General features: G+C 30.0%; 1 protein-coding gene across 1 annotated transcript; it reads left to right on the top strand.

Moving 5' to 3' along the window:
* The first annotated feature begins 638 nt into the window (after positions 1-638).
* On the top strand, positions 639-16644 carry LOC136979033 (acid-sensing ion channel 4-A-like). The gene is made up of 12 exons (XM_067274909.1): positions 639-938; positions 1020-1143; positions 7298-7428; positions 8642-8751; positions 9604-9776; positions 9847-9930; positions 10219-10318; positions 10566-10632; positions 10708-10765; positions 10942-10982; positions 16247-16322; positions 16405-16644. Exons 1-12 carry the CDS (start codon positions 655-657, stop codon positions 16642-16644), a joined length of 1488 nt encoding a protein of 495 aa, XP_067131010.1. The 5' UTR covers positions 639-654.
* The last annotated feature ends 4269 nt before the right edge of the window (positions 16645-20913 follow it).

Genomic DNA, 20913 nt, shown 5'->3' with positions numbered 1-20913 from the left:
CCAAACTTTCGGTTTACCGCCTCGGTTTTAGTGAATACGTTTCTTACATATTTAATTATATATACATATAAATATTTAAGTATTTGTTTCAAAAATGAACTTTTGTCCCCTTTGTCTTTCAAAATGGGCCAAAGTGTCTTTTAATGTGATTCCCAATGTGGGCGCTTCAGCCTCTTGAGGGGTGGTAGTGCCCACTTTGGGAATCACTGGTCCAAATGTTTAAGGCAGTTAATTTAAAAATGAAATATTTATTTAATCACTAACTGATTATATAATTTCATCAATAAATTATTTTGAAAAATATTTCAAAAAATTAAAGTTACAAGATTTTTCTATTAGCTTTGAACTTTATTTATGACTTCATTTTGAAATCAATAATTCGTGCACTAATTTAAACTATAATAAAAGTTTCATTGAACAACATAAAAAAAATACAAACTTGAAAATGCACTTAGTATGCCAACTTACATGTTTATTTGCCATCATGAAGAGAAATATCAGGCTTTAGTTTGTAGGATTTTAAGCGTAAAAGGTAAATAAGTTAAATATGTCGTGATTTATAGATAAATGTATTTCGAATAATTTAATAGTATTGCTTTTCTTGTTAGTTTTAAATTTTAAATATGCAACACTTATACTCGAAAACCATTCGAAATGATGAATCAGAAAAAAGCATTTAGAAAGAGAATAACCGTTCGTAACTACGTAATTGCACTTTTAAAACAGTCCATATTGACGGGAGTGCCACAAATTTTCTTCGCTACAAATTTTAGAAGATATTGGAAAGTTTTTGTTCTCTTCTCTTGCATCATCGGATTCTGTTATCAAATGGGTACATTTTTAAGAATATATTGGAAATATCCAATTATGGAAGAAGGGGATAATTATTTTCATAAAGATATCGCATTGCCTGCAATTACTATTTGTAATTACAATGGGTAAGTTTTTATTTAAAAAATTAACTACTAAAAATTAAATATTTTTACCACAATTATTACAGTTATTTTTTTTTAAATTAGATTAAGCAGAAGTAAATATTGTAAAGATTACCCGGATAACTGTCTTACTCTTGAAAAAAATAGCGACTTTTGTAAACGATTTCCCAATTCTTGTTTATTACAAGAAAATATTACTAGTATTCAGGTAATTTTTTAAGCAATTCTATATAAATTATTACTGAGAGCTATATGTATTGAATTTTTAAATTTATTATTTTGACTTAGATATTTCTTTTACGTCGTTGTCTTGTTTGAATCAAAATTTTAATTAGTTATATAAATTTAAATTAAATACTCTTTTTTTACTTAAAATACGTTTTTCAATAAATTAAGATACATACAGTATTTAATGTTAAATGATAAAATATTATAATAATTTATATTTTGGTTTTTAGTTTTATTCTTATATTTAGTAATATCTGATAATCAGGGCAGTGCTGATGGATAAGACGGCGAGGCAATTGCTCCATAGATACTAAAAAGACGTTATAATGTTTATAGAAATATAAGTAAATAGGAGATGTACAATACTTAGGCTAACCTAAGGCACCAAAATTATTCGGAACTGATGATAATATAATTTTATTTTACTATTGTTGACACATATTTTTACTACCAAACTTCTTTTATTAAAATTATTCCCATAAACATGAAGTAAGATAAAGTACTTTAATTTATATATACAGTATATATACAATATGTATATGAGTGTCTCGGCAAGAAGACAACAGGACGATTCTCAATTGGAAAAAATAAATATAACGTATTAATAAGTGGATTAAATAACAATATGTAACAGATATTAATTCAAATAAAGGAACACAACTTTTTGACTATGCAATATATTTTTTTTTATTAAAAATTTAAACTAGATAGAAATATCCAACTTGAATAAGTTGGATATTTCTATCTGGTTATCATATATCATACATAAAACTACACTATAGGCTTTAAGGCATGTCTTTGTTATGTTCTTTTGCTATCATATTTGAGGCATGATGTGAATTCTTAAAAAAGAGTGAAGAGAAACGAATACCAGTCTCTTTTAATATAAACAAAACAGAACTGAATGTAAAATATAAAGAAGAAACAAAAAAGTAATTTTTTTACAAGTATATTTTTTCTTTACCAATCAATTTCCAATTATAATAGGAACAAAAGCCAGAGAAAACAATGTTACTTAAGTAGTCATTTGTAAAACATAAAACCAGTCAAGTTTTATAAATTTAGATGCAGATTGACTTCTATGTATACAAATTGCACAGTTTACTGACTAAAAGTTTTTTCCTCGTTTTCGTTTTCATGTCAGCAAAATTTATATTTTCTGAATACCTAGCGTTTGAATAAAATAGTTTATTGTTGACAATAAAATCAAATTTTTGCGACATGATTTGACATAGTAATCCTTAGCTAAGTTTATGTTAACTTTAATAAATTAAAATTACTTCTAGAAGTAATGATGTTGATAATAAAATTTTGAAAATTATGTGTAATTCCGCAATAGTATTTCTAAATTGTTTTTATTTAAATGCTATAAAACTTTTAAAATTTTTCTTCAGATTTTCAACAATTGGAAATACTGTCTACACTTTTTTAAATTCGATTTTCAATTTTTCTTTAAACGAAAAATCGATTAACGAATTGCAAAGTTGCGCTAATGTTGCATCTTCTTTAACAGTCAAAATGCTCCTCTTTCCCTGGGAGATAATATTTTCTGTTAAATTTATTTGTGGTAGCGAAATTTTAATCTATTGTTTTATAATTATGATTATTATTATTGAGTCTTTCCGCCTTGTGAGCATTAAAATTGCTTTTTTTCCATATCCATTGTGACTTCGGCTAAGCCGCAATCATAGCCTGGCCCGACATATCCATAGGATCCATGTACGATAGATCTTTAAAAGCTGGATATTTCTAACTAGTTTAATTTTATTAATGAAAACGTATTGCGTAATTAAACAGTTACTTTTTTAATTAAATGAATTTTTCTAATATATTGTTGTGTAATTACTCCGTCACAACAATCCGTGGCAAGCTGCTTGAAACTACACGCACAGATTCGATACCGGATTCCCCAGAACAGTAAGCATATGCCTTAATTGTTTTAGCCATTAGATAGTTTCGTATTTTGATCTAATTTTCCTATTGTTTTACTTATTATAAATGTACAAACTAGTAACAAAGAGTAGTGCCCAATAGGCGAAGACATTGTTTACAAAAGAAAACATGAATTCATATAACCTATATAATTTTATAAATTCATTTATAACTTTTTATGTTTGTTTATATACAATATACTGCAAGCAAGTATATGCCCGATAGAAAATCAATATTTAATATACGATGGTAATCAAATTATCCATTGTTCAAAATAAAGGCTTTACTTGATTGATATTGAAGCGTTAACAATGACTCTAAGATCACACTAAACAAATAAATCAATTAGTTATTAAATAGCATAAGGTTTCGAATTAGAGCTTCAATCTTATCTTATCTTTAGTTGACATTGTAGATTCTAGCTTATGAAAAAAATGACAAGATTAAAATAGCTAAATTAAAACTCTAATTTGTTATTAAGCATGCATCGAAACTTTTAAAATCACATTACTCCATAAACGATTCAGTAAATGTTTAGAGAAGATGAGACGGAAATTGAGAGAATGAGAGAAGATGAAACGGAATTATTCTCAAAATATGGAGGAAAAAATGAATTTACTGGACAGGTTCATGCTACATATCGTAACATTTGTAGCAAGAAAGTGTACGGCAATTGTATTTTAAATAAATTGTAGAAACTTTTAAAAATTTTATCTAGTATGATATTGTGAGGGGCTAGCCGGGGGTACGAGTTGGGAAAGTACTCTTGTACCACTTAATCGGTAACTATTCTGTTGGACTAGCCCGCAGTCGTCGAAAAGGATGGCTACCTTAGACTACGTGGAAACAAGTCTGTAAGGATCCCCTGTAAGTTGTTTTCCTGACACCAGTTAGTCAATTGAGCGGACTAACACGCTAACAATGTTACCGAGGGATTCTAGTGGAGTGGTCGCGAGTAAGTTGGAAGGACATAGGTCTGGAGATGAGACAAAGATGAGTCCATGTTATCTAATAACAAAATATTTAATAAAACGAAAATAAAAATGGACATTACAATAAACACAAGTATGGATCACAAAGGTTATCTTATAAACTAAAACCTATTTCTAGGAGAGAGAGTTTACAATAATTCTACCAATATACTACCTTCGTAGTACTTTCTTTCGCTTCGTTTTCGATATATCGGGAAAGATCGCTAATGGTCATCGTCTTGTATATGACCAGTCGGGTTAGGAACTACGCGACATTTTGTATGGCTATCTTCTTATGGAGATCTGTTGAGGTGCCTTCATATATGGTAGCTTCTTCCGGGATCTGCTGAGGTGCCTAATTTGTATGGCAAATTCGGGTCCTATCGAACTCTGACGAAGTGCCCGGAGTTTGGCGCGCATTCTCTATTTATACCTTTTAATTTCTCCAGATCTCTTCCAATGGAGATCGAGCTTAAGGATCATCTGACTAAGTGTGTTTCATGTGTCTTTCGGATTTAGTCACTCTTTTAGTCATGGGAAATAAAGATCTCTCTCAGGAACTGACTGTTACACAAAGGAAACGTTTGTTTCTTGTTCTCTTTGATTTTTTTATTTGATAAAAAAATATCGATTTATTATATTAAATTTTTAACAAATTGCTATTAATTTTCTAAAATAATTTCTCTAAAATTTCCGACTCTCACAATATAAAGCAATTTTTATACGAGGGTAAACAAGATAATGTAGTTTTATTAGGCCATAACATTTTAAAAATGAAATTTTGCTCATTTTTGAAAAGAATAAGTTAGTCTAAAAATAACACTTCATTCGCCGAAGTTTTGTTGACAATGTGGCAGCTGATAAACAAGCAAAGTTAAGTGCAAATTCTTCCTCCCCTCCTGAGTTCAGCGAAATTCCCTACACCAGTATCAAGAACACTGTTCGTGCTACTGCTATCAGCCTTTGGCAGAGGGAATGGGAGAATGGTAACACTGGAAGGATAACATTTTCCTTCATCCCCAACATAGAGACAAGACTTAAACTGAAGCATCTTTCCATCACATATATAAATACACAAATTTTTACCGGACATGGCAATTTTGAGGCCTATCTTCACTGGTTTGGTCACAGAGACACTCCGTTGTGCGGCTGTAACAACACCTCAGTACAAGACGTTTATCATTATATATTTGAATGTGATAACTTCACACATGAACGAGAAACACTTCTAAGGACTGCACTCTTCCGAGGACTCAACTGGCCATGCGAAATGGACAACTTCGTCACGGATCAAAAACTTTTTAAAAGTCTCATGGACTTCTTTGCTTCAACTGGAGTGTTGGAATCTGACTATCGATCATCACGACAGTGAGTGCATTTGTGTAGTGTAAACTTTACTTCAACAATTGATCACAATTGTATATAATGTAAATACTACCAATGTCGTTCCCACAAAGTGCAGTGGGCGTGTTTGGTACATTTTCAATATTACTATTATATTGTTTGTTATTTTCTCTCTGTATTCTTAGTTTTCTTTTACTTTGGTCTAATAAATTCGACGAAGACGCCCTGTGCCTCCCTTTTCCCGCCCCTATCCTATTTTCTGTATTTTTACCTTTGCCTTCACATTCTGCCTTTATTTTATTATTATTATTTTTTTCCTTTTCTTTTTCTTTTTCAAGCCAGCTAATACCACTGAGTGCATCTGGTCTTCCGCCCCTGTCAGCTATAAGTGTGATAAGTGTTGCTATAGTCGAAGAATATTTAATCTACAAAGGTCATACTGAAAGTCATCAGCAACAATTTTTATAAATCAGATTAATATAGTTTTGAAAAAATAAATACATCACATTATTTTTCAGACTTTTCTTTATTTTTTTCACAGTTTCTATTTCCTTGGATAAGTTTTTCCCACCGTTATAGAAGCTTGAAAATTCCCTTATGATAGAACTCTGTTCCAGCACTACGAAAAAAACTGACGCACTGCTTTCTTGATATCCTGCACCATTTCATAGTGTGGGCCTCGCATGTTTTCCTTCACAATACCGAAAAGATGATGATCGTAAAGTGCTAATTTGGGATTGTAAGCAGATGCAGAGGAACTTCTCATCCCATTTACTGAATTTCCTCTATGGTGTAAAGAGCAATGTGTGGCCTCGTGTTATTGTGATGCAGGATGATCTTCCCAGGACATTTATTTCGCAATGCACAACAGATTCTTATGAAGTGTCATGACGTATCAAGAAGCATTAATGGTTTGCCCAGGTTCAATAAATTCCTCCTGAATCATCCTATCTGCATCTCAGAAAACGGATTCTGTGAATGGCTGTCTTGGCCATTCACAGAATCCCATCAACAAGGCTGATCTTTGATTCTTGGGTTTTCATCTTTAAAATGTTTTACCTATCTTCTAACACTGCTGGCACCCATACAGACATCTCCATATGCATGCTGAAGTTTATGATGAATTTCTGCAGCGGAGATTCTCTCTTTAATGAGAAATTCAATTACAGCACGCTGGCGAAATGAAACATCAGTTGCAGCCGTTTGTATTATCTGTCTTTAGTCACGATAGAAGCTAATGACATCACGACTCACTCATGGCATTGTCTATAGTCTATGGATTATGAAATGTTCTTAGTTTTCCACAATTAATACATTGTGATTCATAAAATACTGTTGCTCATGATTTTCAGTATGACGTACTGTACGTATACTTCAAACATGAAATAAAATATTGTCAATATAAATCACAATAAACTATACTTAAATTTTATAACTTATTATAAATCGCGAATTAAATTTTTAGAAATATTTACAATTTATAATTTAAATAAAAAGATTTTGGTTAATGTTACCTATGGTTCCAAAATGGCGGCTCGTCCCTGATTCCAGCAAATAGAAGAAAGAAAACAGTGGGGACGCACGTTCTAACCTAATCTAACCTATTCTAATAATTTTTTTGGTAATAATTATGGGAATTTATTAGAATAGGTTAGGTTAGGTTAGAACGTGCGTCCCCACTGTTTTCTTTCTTCTATTTGCTGGAATCAGGGACGAGCCGCCATTTTGGAACCATAGGTAACATTTACCAAGATTTTATTTACTTATTTACTCCAATTTATTCTATTTATTTTCTAATTCAATTCTTTCTAAAATCTTATTGTTCTTAATGCTTTTTAAAATTGAGCATTTTTAATATAATATTAACTATTAGAATTCACTTTTTAGATACCCAAACCAGAATACAGTGTAATAGAAAAAAATGCACCAAGAGATATGGTACTTAAATATGGTCAGCAAAAAGAAGAATTGTTACGCCGTTGTACTCTTACAGTTTCTGATAGACCAATGACATGCCCGTTAGTATTTTATTCTACTTTATTCTTTATTTAATCTAACTATTATGATGATAAAACAGTTTAAAAATTATCATTAAAAATTCACTGTCTTATTTTATATTTCGTTTTTAAAAGCTGAAAAAGTTTATTCTTTAAGAAATTTGATTATTAAATAAATTAAATTTTTACTTTCCCGGCTGTTATAACAGAGGAAAATATCGCGATCCGGCAAAAAAAGATCCCCACACAGATTTAAAACTTTTTGGACTTAGGACTCCTTGAAACGTCGAGAAATACAAAAAATTAGGGGATAATTTCTATATATGGATGTTATCGTGTGGCAGGCACGATTTTGTTCACCCCGTTTTGAAGCTTAATAACTCCTGTGCTTTTTGTCGAAGATTTCTGAAATTTTTCAGGGAGGTTTGTTTATTAGGGGGATTCGTGCTATTAAATTTTGGTGATTAAAGGTCGAGGAGGTGAGGATATAATGGGGATCGTGTGTCCATATCTCGAATAGGGTCAGACATAATGACGATTTTACTCGTTATTAGTATTTACAATTTTTTTTTTTTTTTTTTTTTTTATAAAACTCATCCCTACCCTCAAAGTTAAGCTTTTTGCTATTTTGTAATAGTTAAAAATACAAAAAGTTTTTAAATAAAATATGATAACAGATGAAGCCATTAAAATTTTAAACGTTGCCGGTTTATTTAAAATACAGTAGAGACTCGTTAATCGGAACCCCGGTATCGGAATCGCCGGTAATCGGAACGATTTTCAGTCGGACTGTGTCGTGCTGAATCGAACATTTTTGATACTAAATTTACTTCTAAAGTATAATTTTCATGTTTTTATATTCTTCAATATATTTATTTTGTTTGTACAAAATGCAGAAATAATTTTTAACGATACGATAGCCTCGATTATTATTATAAAAATTTTCGTTAGGCTTAAAATCGACGAAAATTCAACACGAAGCGACACGCAACGGAGAAAAATTTGAACATCGGACAGGTTAATATATTTATTCGTACATAATCGGTAATCGGAACAAATCACTAATCTGAACAACCCCAGTCTCCAATTGATTCCGATTTTCGGTTCTCTACTGTAATTTTACGTGTTTTAAAAATTTCTGTTTTGATAATTTTTAAATATGTGATAATTATTTAGAAAACTTTATTTATATATTAAATATTTCATTCAAATGCCATCGTATTATTAATTTCAGAAATATAACAGTATCATTCGTCAATTTTTATGAAGATATTCCAAGAATATGCCACACAATAAACGGTAGATATAGAAATGCAAAAAAATTACCTGTTCTTAAAGTAAATAGTAAGTATAACATCTGACACATTTAATTCATAATTTGTAAAAATAGATATTAAATAAATTAGAAGTTTACGTGATGATTTGATTATTATTGTCGACAGACTAGTTCTTCCCTCATCTACAACATTCAAATCAATTTCAGCAGTTTTACCATGTTCCTTTCGTTGTGATAATCCATGACGCTGTTCAAATCGTTGCAGCCATCTATTGCTGTACTAAAATTGCCCATATTCATCTGCAGTCCAAATACTTCTGCTTACTTTCTTATCACATTATCTGTGAAAGTGCCATTCTTTTGCAATTACCTGAGCAATCCATATCAGTAATGCTTCTTCAAGTTCGTCATATTTTTCAGTTTTCATTTTTCTAGCGGCTTCTATTTTCTGCATTCATTTACTTGCTTTTTTGGTTTAAAAATATCTTCTACTGTCAGTCTATATTTTTCTTCCAGACAATAGAAAAGTGGCAGGCAATATATTTGAGAACAGAATGGGTGGGTTTTACTATATGCACAGATTTCTTGATTTTCGCTGATTGTAAGGATAGTTTTCTTCTCCATTGCATAAAAGACAATCACAGTATACAGTATATTACATTGTATATGTGATATATGCATATATGTAGTAAATCAAAAATTAAAATAAATTCTTTGATTCATGCCATAGTGAACACGTTTAATACCTAATACAATATTAGAAGAATGTTCAAGCTTTGATATTCTGTAGTAATTTTATTAGTTGGATCTGTAGCCAAAAATAAATTTATTTTTTAATGTTATGCGTTTTAGTTAGTATCAAAATGAAGGACGGATTTCCTAATAAATACTTTTCTGAATTTTTTATTTTATCTTAACAGACGAGTTCTCAGTGATGACATTGGTCTTTGATCTTCGAGGCTACGATTACTTTAGACCAGACAGACCGGTTCTTGGCTTTATGGCTATCCATTCTCCCTCCGTGATATTAGATCCTTTTGACGTATCACTTTTAATTGAAGAGGGGAAAGCTTACGATATTAGACCAACTTTGGTAACATTTTTTATATATGTTTATATTTATATGAAAACAAATGAGATAAATTAATGTTAATGACTTTCAGCAAATTACTACTTACCTTCCGAAGCCGTATCGAACGAATTGTCAAAACAATCCTGGTCTTCCTCATGGTTTAGAAACATTAGAAGTTTGTATTGTTTTAATATTTGTCTATATACTTCAAATTTCCATAAACGACGATAAAACCATTACATAAATATTGATAAATTTTTTATCAAAATACAGAATTTAAATTAATATGTTGTAATATATATATTCTGTATATAGGTCTATATAAGATGTTAGGGAGAGCCTATTATGATTCAACAAATTTGAATTATTAGTTTGACCACTTCCAAACTTGGTGGGTCACAATGGGCTTCTCTATCTTATATTATATTATATGATATATGTACGTGTATGTGATTTTTTTCAGGGCTGCATCGATAATTGTATATTTAATCTATATTATGAAAAATGTAAATGCGTGAAAGCTCTTATAGTTTTACCAGATGAAAGACCGTTTTGTATAGATGGTAGGATAGTATACTAATAAATTCACTATATATATATTTTTTTAAATATAAATTATAAGAAAAGTAATTATTTTGGAAATTCTCTAAGATTTTTATCTAAATTAAACGTGATTTTTCTTATTTCAAGTTAATTATTATATTAAATATATTTATTACAATTTAAAAAATTTTTTTAATAAAACCAAAAAAGATTTTAAGTGATTTTTTCATTACAAAAATTATTTTATTATTATTTTTCTTTAAATAGAAGACGACGAATGCGTGAGCAATGTTGATACCGATGTGTGTAATGACCGTTGCTCGAGACCTTGTAGGTCAGTTTACGGATATCAAATTTGACGTATAAAATATATAAATATGATATTTTAATTTATATTTTTCGATTTTAGTGCCACTTCTTATAATTTAAGAGTTGATGAATATCAAGTCAAAGGATTTAATTTTGAAGTAAGAAACTGCAATACATATACAGTAGTACCAGTAACATATATATGTTTTCTATTTGTTGCTTGAAAATAAAACTAAAATTTAAATTAATTAGCCTACATTAAAGTATTTAGTATTTTATATTCTGTAAAATACATTATATTTGCAATAATTACTGTCAGAATTAATATTTTTAGGCAAAAACTGCGGAGGAGTGGATTAGAAATCAAGAAAGAGAGTAAGTTATTTAAATTACGTAGCATTAAATTAATAATTACAACATACCAGATATTTAAAAATTTACCAAGATGGTAATGTAACCAAATTATCAGTTTTTATTTTTTAAATAAAAATTGTACAATCTTTTGTATTCTAAAACTAGATTAATGCTTTTATAAAACATTTTGCATTATCTGGTATAAAAAGTTGTTAAAATTTAATATATAATTATATTATAAAACTCATTTCAGAGTAAAGATTTTGATTACATTATAAATTTAAATAGTCAAAAAGTTTAATAAGCCGACTATATAACAATGAAAATATAGTTGGAATATGGCTTACGATGATGTATTATCCAATTAGTGTGGGGAATCCGAGTTCGGAACTGTTCTATAACCCTATAATTTATAAGCAATACGATCGGGTCATTGTTCTCCATTCGTCATCTCTGTCAGTCGATCTCATTGGAGGTCAGTTTCATTTATTCAATAATAATCAAAACTCTTTTCGAATTTGAAAATTTGTTTAAAAAATCAATTCAGAAAATGAGCACACGATGTAAATTAGCCAAGTTACAGCACCAAAAAAAAAAAAAAAAATTCATTTAAATCGATTTTCTGAAAATAATTATTGCATTTGTAATAATAATCGATTGAATTTTTTAAAAATATAGTTACGAGTAAACATTAAAAATAAAAATAACCCATTTAATAATTTATATATCATCAAAAATAGAAGACAATTTTAACAATTTTCAACCTAAATCATTAAATATTTAAAATTTAATTGATTGATCGAATAGTACTTGCATTCAAAATGATTATTGAATAAAACATATTGATATTTTTGTTATATGAGATATATTATAATTAGTAATTTTTAATATTTGAATTGAAATTGCTATTGAAAAGTGAAATTTTAAAACCTTAATATACCGTATTTTACACATATGTTATCATATTTTTAAATATTGCTGTGACATTCATTTGTTTAATTAATTTTATAAATAATTTTAAAAGTATTAATTATAAAAAATGTATTTTAAGAATAATAATGGTTCTTATTGTCAAATATTTACCATATCATATTATTTACTTCTATTTTTTCTTTCTAATTATAGTACTATATTGATGAAACTAGTTAAAATCAATTTAATTACAATCTTACTACAACACTTGAGCATTTGCTGAAAGAATTATTTAATAACAAACATTTTCAGCCTATTATCATAGGTCATCATCAGGTTTAAAAAAATCTATGGCAGTAGGCTGAAAACGTTTGTTATTAAAGAATTCTCCCAGCAAATGCTCAGGGGTTGTAATAAGATTGTAATCTATCTCTGTTGAGTACTTTTGGACTCAATTTAATTAATTTGAAAATGGAGAAAATACTGATAAATTACATTTCTAAAATGACATACAAATCTTTAAATTAAAACTATGTTTATACTGTGTACTAAAATATAATTTAACAGATAATCATTATAAATAATTTTATATTTAGTTCTATATTTTTTCAAACATATAAATAAATAATACATATTAAATTAAACATATAAAAATTGCACATAGGATTTTAAAACATTAGATAGACCTATACATGATAGTTAAGCATGAAAAAATTATAACTATAAAATATATATCTATTAAAAATAAATTCTTGAAAAATGTTTTAATTTGTGTAAAAGTCCATTATAACATTAGTAATGATATTGGTAAATGAAATTTCTCAACTTTAGTCAAGATATATTCATGTAAATAAAAACAGATATCATTGACAGTTCATATTAAGCAAAAATATCTCCGATATTTTACAACATCGTATGATTTTTCGTCAGAAACATTGAACCGAACGAATATTGTGAAAACATAAATTATTGAAAATAAAAAATTTAAACTTTTATTATTAAACTATATTTATTGCATTCTAATCAATACAATTATTCATCAAATTTTGATAAATTATGAAAACGAAAATATTCTACAAATCCTTTCAAAATAATATAGAAATTAATCTTCATTTTCTGTAGGAAAGTTATTAGACTCTCCTGCCAACCATCTGCAATGATATATCACGCAAACAATTCGTTTCCTTTAATCCATTCTATTCGTTGTCAAAGATATTAGTCTCGGCCATAACTTTCATATTAATCGCATTAGTAACGAGCAATTATTTATTGACATCGTCACAATGCTGAGCTGTAATTTTTTACCATATTTTTAATTTATTTCATTTAAAATATATGCTTTTAACCTCTAATTAGTACTGTAGTGTCTTGCCCGTGTACATCATACTCTTCCTTTAACAATACTGTCGTGCCGGTCATCTATTATATCTAATTCTTTTCAGGGGAAACGTTTTGAATTGAAATTACGTAACTTCCGATTTGCATCGGAAATTCATATAGAGTTAATCGGGGTCTCATTCCTTTAAGCTTTCCATGCTATTCTCGCCTTTAATCTATCTAACTCCATTCTCAAGATTAAGGAAATACAGACGGACGGATGACAGTGGGAATTTATAGGTCTATAGTTTTTTCAAATTGCACTGCTTTTATAAGATTGAAATCGAAGAAATCCATCTTATCAAGAAACTTTTCACAATTAGTGAATACTAATTATAACTGTTTATTTGATCGTTTTCAATTAAAATTTGTTAAAAATATTGCAATGATAACTATTCCTGGATACAATAATCTCCATTTTTACGTTAGCAGCTCTTACTGTATGTTAGCACCATAGCATCATTATTAGAAACGTAGTTTTACTTTGTTACTGTTTTTCAGCGTCATATTTTGGAAATTGGCTGCCTGTTCTCTAATAGTAAAGCGTGTTTTGGATACAGAATTACATTTTAATACTGTTCCCTTCTCATTAGTGTCTAAACCAATTAGTTGAGAAAGAAATAAGATATAAATAGATAATTTATCTAAGACTTTTATTTAATTTTTTATTATTAAAATTAACATTTTTATTAATTATAAGATCATTGTCCTCTGAATAATTTTTACGGTTTAATCTAAACGTTCAATATAGCGATTTGTAGAGAAAAAGATATAATCTTATACCAAAAACCAATTTCTTGTACTTGAATACAGGAAAAATACATTTTTGACTCATGAATATATTTTTATCGCTGTATTAAATCAATACGTTAAATTTGCTTTCTTAGAAACAGAAAAATATCGATACAAATTGTGGAAAACATTAAAGACCAGTTGTATTTTGCAGTTGAACACTGTTTATCGAAAGTAGTTTTGGAACATCAGAACGGAAGATACCGTACATTGAGAAGATTTCTTTGTAGTTTCCACTAATTTCGCACCATGACATGATAGCCAAGTAAACCAGTATCATGGCCAAAATATAAAATTACGTTTCAATATTACATTTATTTACTACCATACTCAATATTTAGATTTCCATTTCATTTGTTTTGCAATTGTACTTACATATCACACCATTGACCATTTCTCTCCACTCCATTCTCCAAATTCTCTGGATGGCAATTTCTAGAATTATTTATTTCCATAGAAATCGCTTCTGTATGTTCTAAAGACTATGCATGCCATATTTGATTGAACATTGCAATCATCTTCAAAGTCATCAATGCATGCTGATGACATTGAATGGGGCATTTTAATTCTGCTTATTCTGTGGACGAACAGATGGACAAAATAATATTCTGAATATTAAGATTGTGAGTAATAAGTTTCTGTGGAAAACTGAATGTTAAATATACTGTATATATTTTTCCGATTAAATATCTGTATATAGTATAAACTTAAAAATCCTGACTATTTAGAACTCTTTGAAATGTAATAGCTTGTCCCATAGATAGTAGGGCAAATTGTTCAACTAAATTATTTATATAAGAATCAGACATTTAGGCAAAATATTAAGAAAAAAAAAACACTATAAGGAATCGCTGGAATGTCACGAAATTGACTTTGTGGATATCTGCAGATGTTCTAAGAATCATCTGAAGATTTTTCTTTCTTTAACGTCCTTTGTTGCTTTCTCATACATGTTTTCGTCTATTGATCCTTTATGAATTTTTCTGTTATGTTCGTACCATTCTTTAAAGAGAGAATCGAAGACAATGGCATGTCAAAAGTGTGGAGTAAGTTACAATGTAAGAATGTGCCCAGTTCACGTTTTAACAACTTACAATGTTGCTGTAGTAAGTTCATTTTAACGACATTCCTAGCCATATAGCTTGAAGATTGAAAGTAAGTTGCTGTACAATGACGGCAACTTACTTTCAATCTTCAAGCTAAAATCATATGTAAAACATAATCAAAAGAAATTACTTTTAGAATATAAATTGACAAAAACCCTCGCAACTTTAGCTCATTTGCCGCTACAAAACCAAAACTGTACGTAAGATAAGCTTGTTCAACAGGCCCTAGGCACAGCACCTGTCAGAAAATGTTAATTAAAAACCCCTCGTAACAATTGGTCCCAGTCTCCAGTATAACACATTTCGCTTCTTAACAGCAAATGTAATAAACTTTATTCTATTTCGAATTTATTACATTTGTTGTTAAATAGAGTTTATGTTTATATTTAAAATAAGAAGAAGTTTGGTTCATTTATAGGAATTCGCAAATCACGAAACTAAAAATTACAGTATAAATTTGTGCATGGTAATTAATTACCGGCATAATGTTTATACATAGATTAATCAAATTATTATATATTTCAGACACTTCATAAATCATTAGTCTTCTTAGTATGTGCTTTTCAGTTTAAATCATAGACAGAACTGTAGAGAGCTTGTATCAGGCCGAGAATACAGAGGGCTTATTTTACCAATTTTTATTTTTAGTTTTCGAAGAAATGAAATACGTAGAATGTTAGTAAAATTAATATCAATTTTGTAGTGGTTCCTATCTCTACAAAATTAATGTCTCTGAGTTTTTCTGTGGCCCAGGAAAAATCTCAGCACTCCTCTCTACTGCACTCAACATAGATATTAATTCTTATATAATAGTGCGGTTGGAAATTTATCTCAAACTGTATGCTAATCGAATCAAATTGCACAAAATTCTGTACATTCTAACCGGACTGCATTTTCTATTCTATATTTTTCTAAGCATTTTTTATTAACGAGGATTTAATTCATAGATAGATACAAATTATTTATTACAAAGGTAGGTTTATTTTAATTTATAGATAAATAATAATATAAAACAGTTTCATTATAATTATAATATTACTTATGTGAATCTAAGAAATAAACTACAAACAGTAATTTTATTTTAATATATCTTAACAGTCAAAATCTTGTTATTGTAAGAATCGTCATCCAGCATCCTACCGAGATTCATCTAGCGCATAAACCAAAATATCAGGTAAAAATATACCGGTATATCAATATATTTTAATGCACTTTATTCTGTTATTTTTAAATTAAATTTTTATTCTGTTGATTAGTTTATTGAATTATTCAGTCATCTCGGCGGTTACATTGGAATATGGCTAGGAATGTCGTTAATTGCTTTAATTGACTTTATAGAAATGATGATTATGATGATAAAGTTTTCCTTAAGAAAGATGTTTTATAAGACAAAGAAAGTGAGGAAGATACGTGTATCTCATATGAAGCATTTACATGATATAAGTATAAACGATTACCATCATTACAATCATCCTAAACATCGTCATAAGTATTAATTTTTGATTTATACTGTAAAAGATATAGTTCTTGTAATTTTGTGATCTAATAAATATATCCTATAGTTTAACAATATAATTTTTTTATTATTATTTCTGCGATGAAAGTTTTCAGTGTCAGCACTTCACGAATGAAAGAGTGATTGATCCACCGATACTTGCAGCATGGCCACTACGATCACTAGATTTGATCTCTCGCGATTTTTGGTTATGGATATACTTGATGCTCTTCCTAAGGTATCTTCAAAATCAGAATTTCGCTACATGTGAGGCAACTGCACCCAAGTCATTGTTCATCGAATGCTTACCTTAGAACAGGGCGATGCAAAGCATATATGACTTATTGGTTACTTCAACATTTCCATACGTGCAATATGAGAACATGTAAAATTACTAAATATCACAGAATCAGCAATCGTCACAGCTTAATTGCAATAAAATCACTAAACTGTTGTCTCAATCTCTCTGTCAAAACAATTCAGGTAATATAATCTATATAATATGCAAATTGCGGTGACGTTAGCGCCAAATTTCTCCTTATTGGGATATTTTGGAACTAAACTTTCTATTTAGAAATCGAAATTTCATGGCCAGGAAAGTATGCAGACTGAATTTGGCTGAATTTGATCCATTAGTTATTTCTGTACAAAACTCTAAATATCTTCCATTTGATTATAATTACACTATATATATTAAATTGATATCGTCCACATTAGGCCTATACTATTTTTACTTTTCCGGCTCTGTTTATATATAACAGAGGAAAAATACGACGATCGGTCACGAAATGACCTCGCAAGATTTTGTATTTTTGGATTCGGGATCTTGAAACGTCTAGAAATTCAAAAAAGAAGAAAAAAATTGGATTTTTTTTTCTATTTATGGATGTTGGTATGTCGGGGCACGATTTTGTTCGAGTTTAATAACTCCTGTGCTTTTTGTCGAAAATTTCTGAAATTTTGAAGGGAGGTTTGCGTAGTAGGGGGATTGATGCTATTAAATTTTGGTAGTTAAAGGTCGAGGGAGTGGGGAGATAAAGAGTGGAGGTGTGTCATATCTCGAATAGGATCGGACGTAATGACGATTTACTCGTTATTAGCATTTACAATTTTTTATAAAACCCATCCCTACCCTCAAAATTAAGCAACTCGTTGCTGGATTTTTAAGACATATTTATATAGAGGAAGGTCTACCGGAAAATCGAGAATTTCCTGGTAGACCAGTTCCTTATTTAACATCCGTTATATGGGCCGTTCGTTTAATGCACGTTATATTTCACTCGAAAAAATAACTTAAACGAAATACAAATGCTGTCTACTGCATTAAATTAAAAATATCTTATTCTACAAGGTGTCTCTCTTAAAATTGGCTCAACTGAGATGATAAAACATTACTGGTATAGATTATATTTAAAAGGAAAAGTGCATGAAACACAATCCCAGAAATATACGCATACTGAAGTAAAACATTCGCAGAAGCAGTGGGACTATCGTCATTAGTATTTTTACGTTAGATCAATCTGAACATTATTACTCGTAAAAATGCATACCTTTACGAGTAATAAGGTTCAGACTGATCTTACATTAAAAAATCTTGCACGAAAAGATCACTTTCAGCATCTTCTGTAAGTTTCTGTACGTTTAAATGTTAAAGTTCCTAACGAATGTCCTTTGCCTAAAATCATCTGTATCGTTTTGAGCGACTGGTCCAATTTTACGTGGGAGACTGTAATTCAGGTCATAAGTCGACAAACTGACCTTTGACCTGCCACTATGTATTTTGTTATCTCTAATTTGAAAATAACTGATCACATTTCGAAACTCAGGTTGCTATGACTTTGTTTTGTATTTCCTCTCTGTGGGCAATAGGAGGGTCTTTTTCCAAGCCTACCGTAAGTTCATTCAGGCCCACAATGAAGACGGCCGGATGGTGAGGGGATAGTCCGGACATTTTTCAGACTGATCATCCAAAACATTCCCAGAACTTTTCGATTCAGAATCACCTAGAACGATAAGCTGACGCCTTAACCGCTTATATTATCTGACCAGTGCACACATACTGTATGTATGTTACGCCAAATCTGGGAAGATTTGCTTAATTCGTAAAATCGGCAATCTTTTGCCGAATTCACGAAATGGGCAAACCGCCAAGTGACACTAGGGCAACACTATGGTAAATTTATGAACTTATGTATTTTGGAGCGCTGTTTGTTCCGTTTTCGTTTATCAATCTCATTTAACTAGACTTTCTGCTTGTACAACAAAGTTATCGATTTCAAGCACCATCAGCGGCCAAGTGGATAACATCACTGAACACTGAATCTGCGTTCGCGCCTTGCCAACAGTCTGGTTACTTGGAATTTTCTGCTTTTTTCTCGTGTCCAAGACCTAAATAGGTGCCAGTTCCCAAAAAGTCCTCTCGAGAGGCGTCGTTGCTTGACAGGACGTCGTGGTGTTGCATTGAGTATCCCATTATACTAAACCAAACCATCGATTTCAAAATACAAAAACTAACGTGAAAATCCGATACGTATTGATTTATTAATTTAAAATAACTTTGTTTCATTTCATTCACCTTACCAGTATTTCTAATCACAAACATCTCTTGCTATATTATATTCTTTATTCGTGGGTTTAGGCTATATTCTCGGTGAAAGACAAACTTTAGAAACAAGTATTGATGAGCGGTAAGTCTATTTGATCGTCAAGACAAGTTATAGACCTAAACCATTTTTTTACATGAATATAAACTAAAAAGCGATACAATAATCATTGATTAAAATCGTTTAATGTTGAACAAAATAAATTCCAATTATTTCTATTGTTGAAAGCAATTAATTAACTATAATTGCCTAAAAAGTTAGTTAATTGACTTTGTCATCATTTAATTGTCATGTCAATATCTTAATATCGAAAATGAGTTTAAATAAACTTAATAAACAGCTGTTATGGAGGTTAAACACATAAGGTAGCTTCAAAAAGTTTCCGGAATTGGTTTATTACTCAAAAGTATGTCTACAATGAACAATTGACAAATCAAGCAACGTGGTCTTCAAAGCATTGTGCCCTTCGACAACCGTATACTTTTGCCAATGCTGGTATAGCTGCTAAAATCATTCTTGGAAATTCTGTATAATCATCCGCATTCTTGAAGTGGAGTCCCTGATGGCATCTTTCAACCGAGGGAAGTGGTAGAAATTGCATGAAGTCCGCCGTGTGTTGGCAAACACGGTGCATGTGCCATTGATCATGCAGGATGGAATTACAACTTCCAACCGAAATTCATGCTGTCTTGTCGAACTGCTCAATTGACTACTGTCTATCTGCCCTCACAATCTCGCGTACAACCGACACTTTCTTCTTAGACGTTAATGTCGATGGACGCAAATCATCAGCAATGCTTTCTCGTCCCTCACGAAAGCGTTTTTGCCGGTCACTTGAGAATGATTAGTGACAGATTCAATATAGGCGTTCTGAAGCATATTCAAGGTCTCAGAAGAGTTTTTCTCTAACACAGAAAATTTAATATTTGCACGTTGTTCTTCCACAGGCATTTTCGCCAGACTGTTTCACGACGTCTTACTAACATGACCTTCAGTAAATGGTAACTGTTGTCATCTTTGCAGCGAGTACGGATTTGTTTGAACACATTTCTCTATTCCTGACATGTTTAGCTAAGACATGCATTACATGTTCCCTTTTTCATTGTCTTTAATTGACTAACCTAGCATAATTTCGGAAACTTTTTGAAGCTATCTTGTATAAAATTTTTCTCTCTTTACTGAATCACCTGCTTCAAATAAGTGATGAAGAAAACTTCCACATGTTTAAATACAAGAAATAACACCGACATTTCTTAAAACTGAGGTGTTGTTTCTGTAATCTGCATCATCATTAGTCATTTCCCTTCTCTTCTAGTTAGCTTACCTTCAAATTTATTATCATCTGCTTTGTTGAAGAGGTTTCTAATTTGATATTTAAAATTATGAGATGTTGAATAAAACTAAATTATCAGTTTCATATTTACGACTTAATGCATTTCTGTAGCGTTCTCCTAATATTTTAGTAACTAAAATAAACTGTTAAAGAAAATGCTTCATAATTTTGTCATATTTAGTGTTTAATCATTTATTATTAAAATACTTTCTTCACAGAATATTCAATGTTTGCGTTATTAAATGAATTTTAATAATTAAGGATATACTTAGCTTTATTATAAAGTAGTATAGTATAGTATTGCAAATAATATTATAGAGTATTATTTACAATA

The sequence above is a fragment of the Centruroides vittatus genome, unplaced genomic scaffold (assembly GCF_030686945.1).
Source record: "Centruroides vittatus isolate TY-2023 unplaced genomic scaffold, ASM3068694v2 contig_575, whole genome shotgun sequence".
NCBI lineage: Eukaryota > Metazoa > Arthropoda > Arachnida > Scorpiones > Buthidae > Centruroides > Centruroides vittatus.
Note: the sequence above shows the minus strand (reverse complement) of the source record. Positions and strands in the feature narration are given on the sequence as shown.

Bases quoted from the DNA above. Each gene is read 5' to 3' on its own strand.
- LOC136979033 (XM_067274909.1), top strand. From the start codon at position 655: ATGATGAATCAGAAAAAAGCATTTAGAAAGAGAATAACCGTTCGTAAC. The intron at 7,429-8,641 runs GTTAGTATTTTA...TATTAATTTCAG, and splicing joins GATAGACCAATGACATGCCC to AAATATAACAGTATCATTCG. The intron at 10,766-10,941 runs GTAAGAAACTGC...TAATATTTTTAG, and splicing joins TCAAAGGATTTAATTTTGAA to GCAAAAACTGCGGAGGAGTG.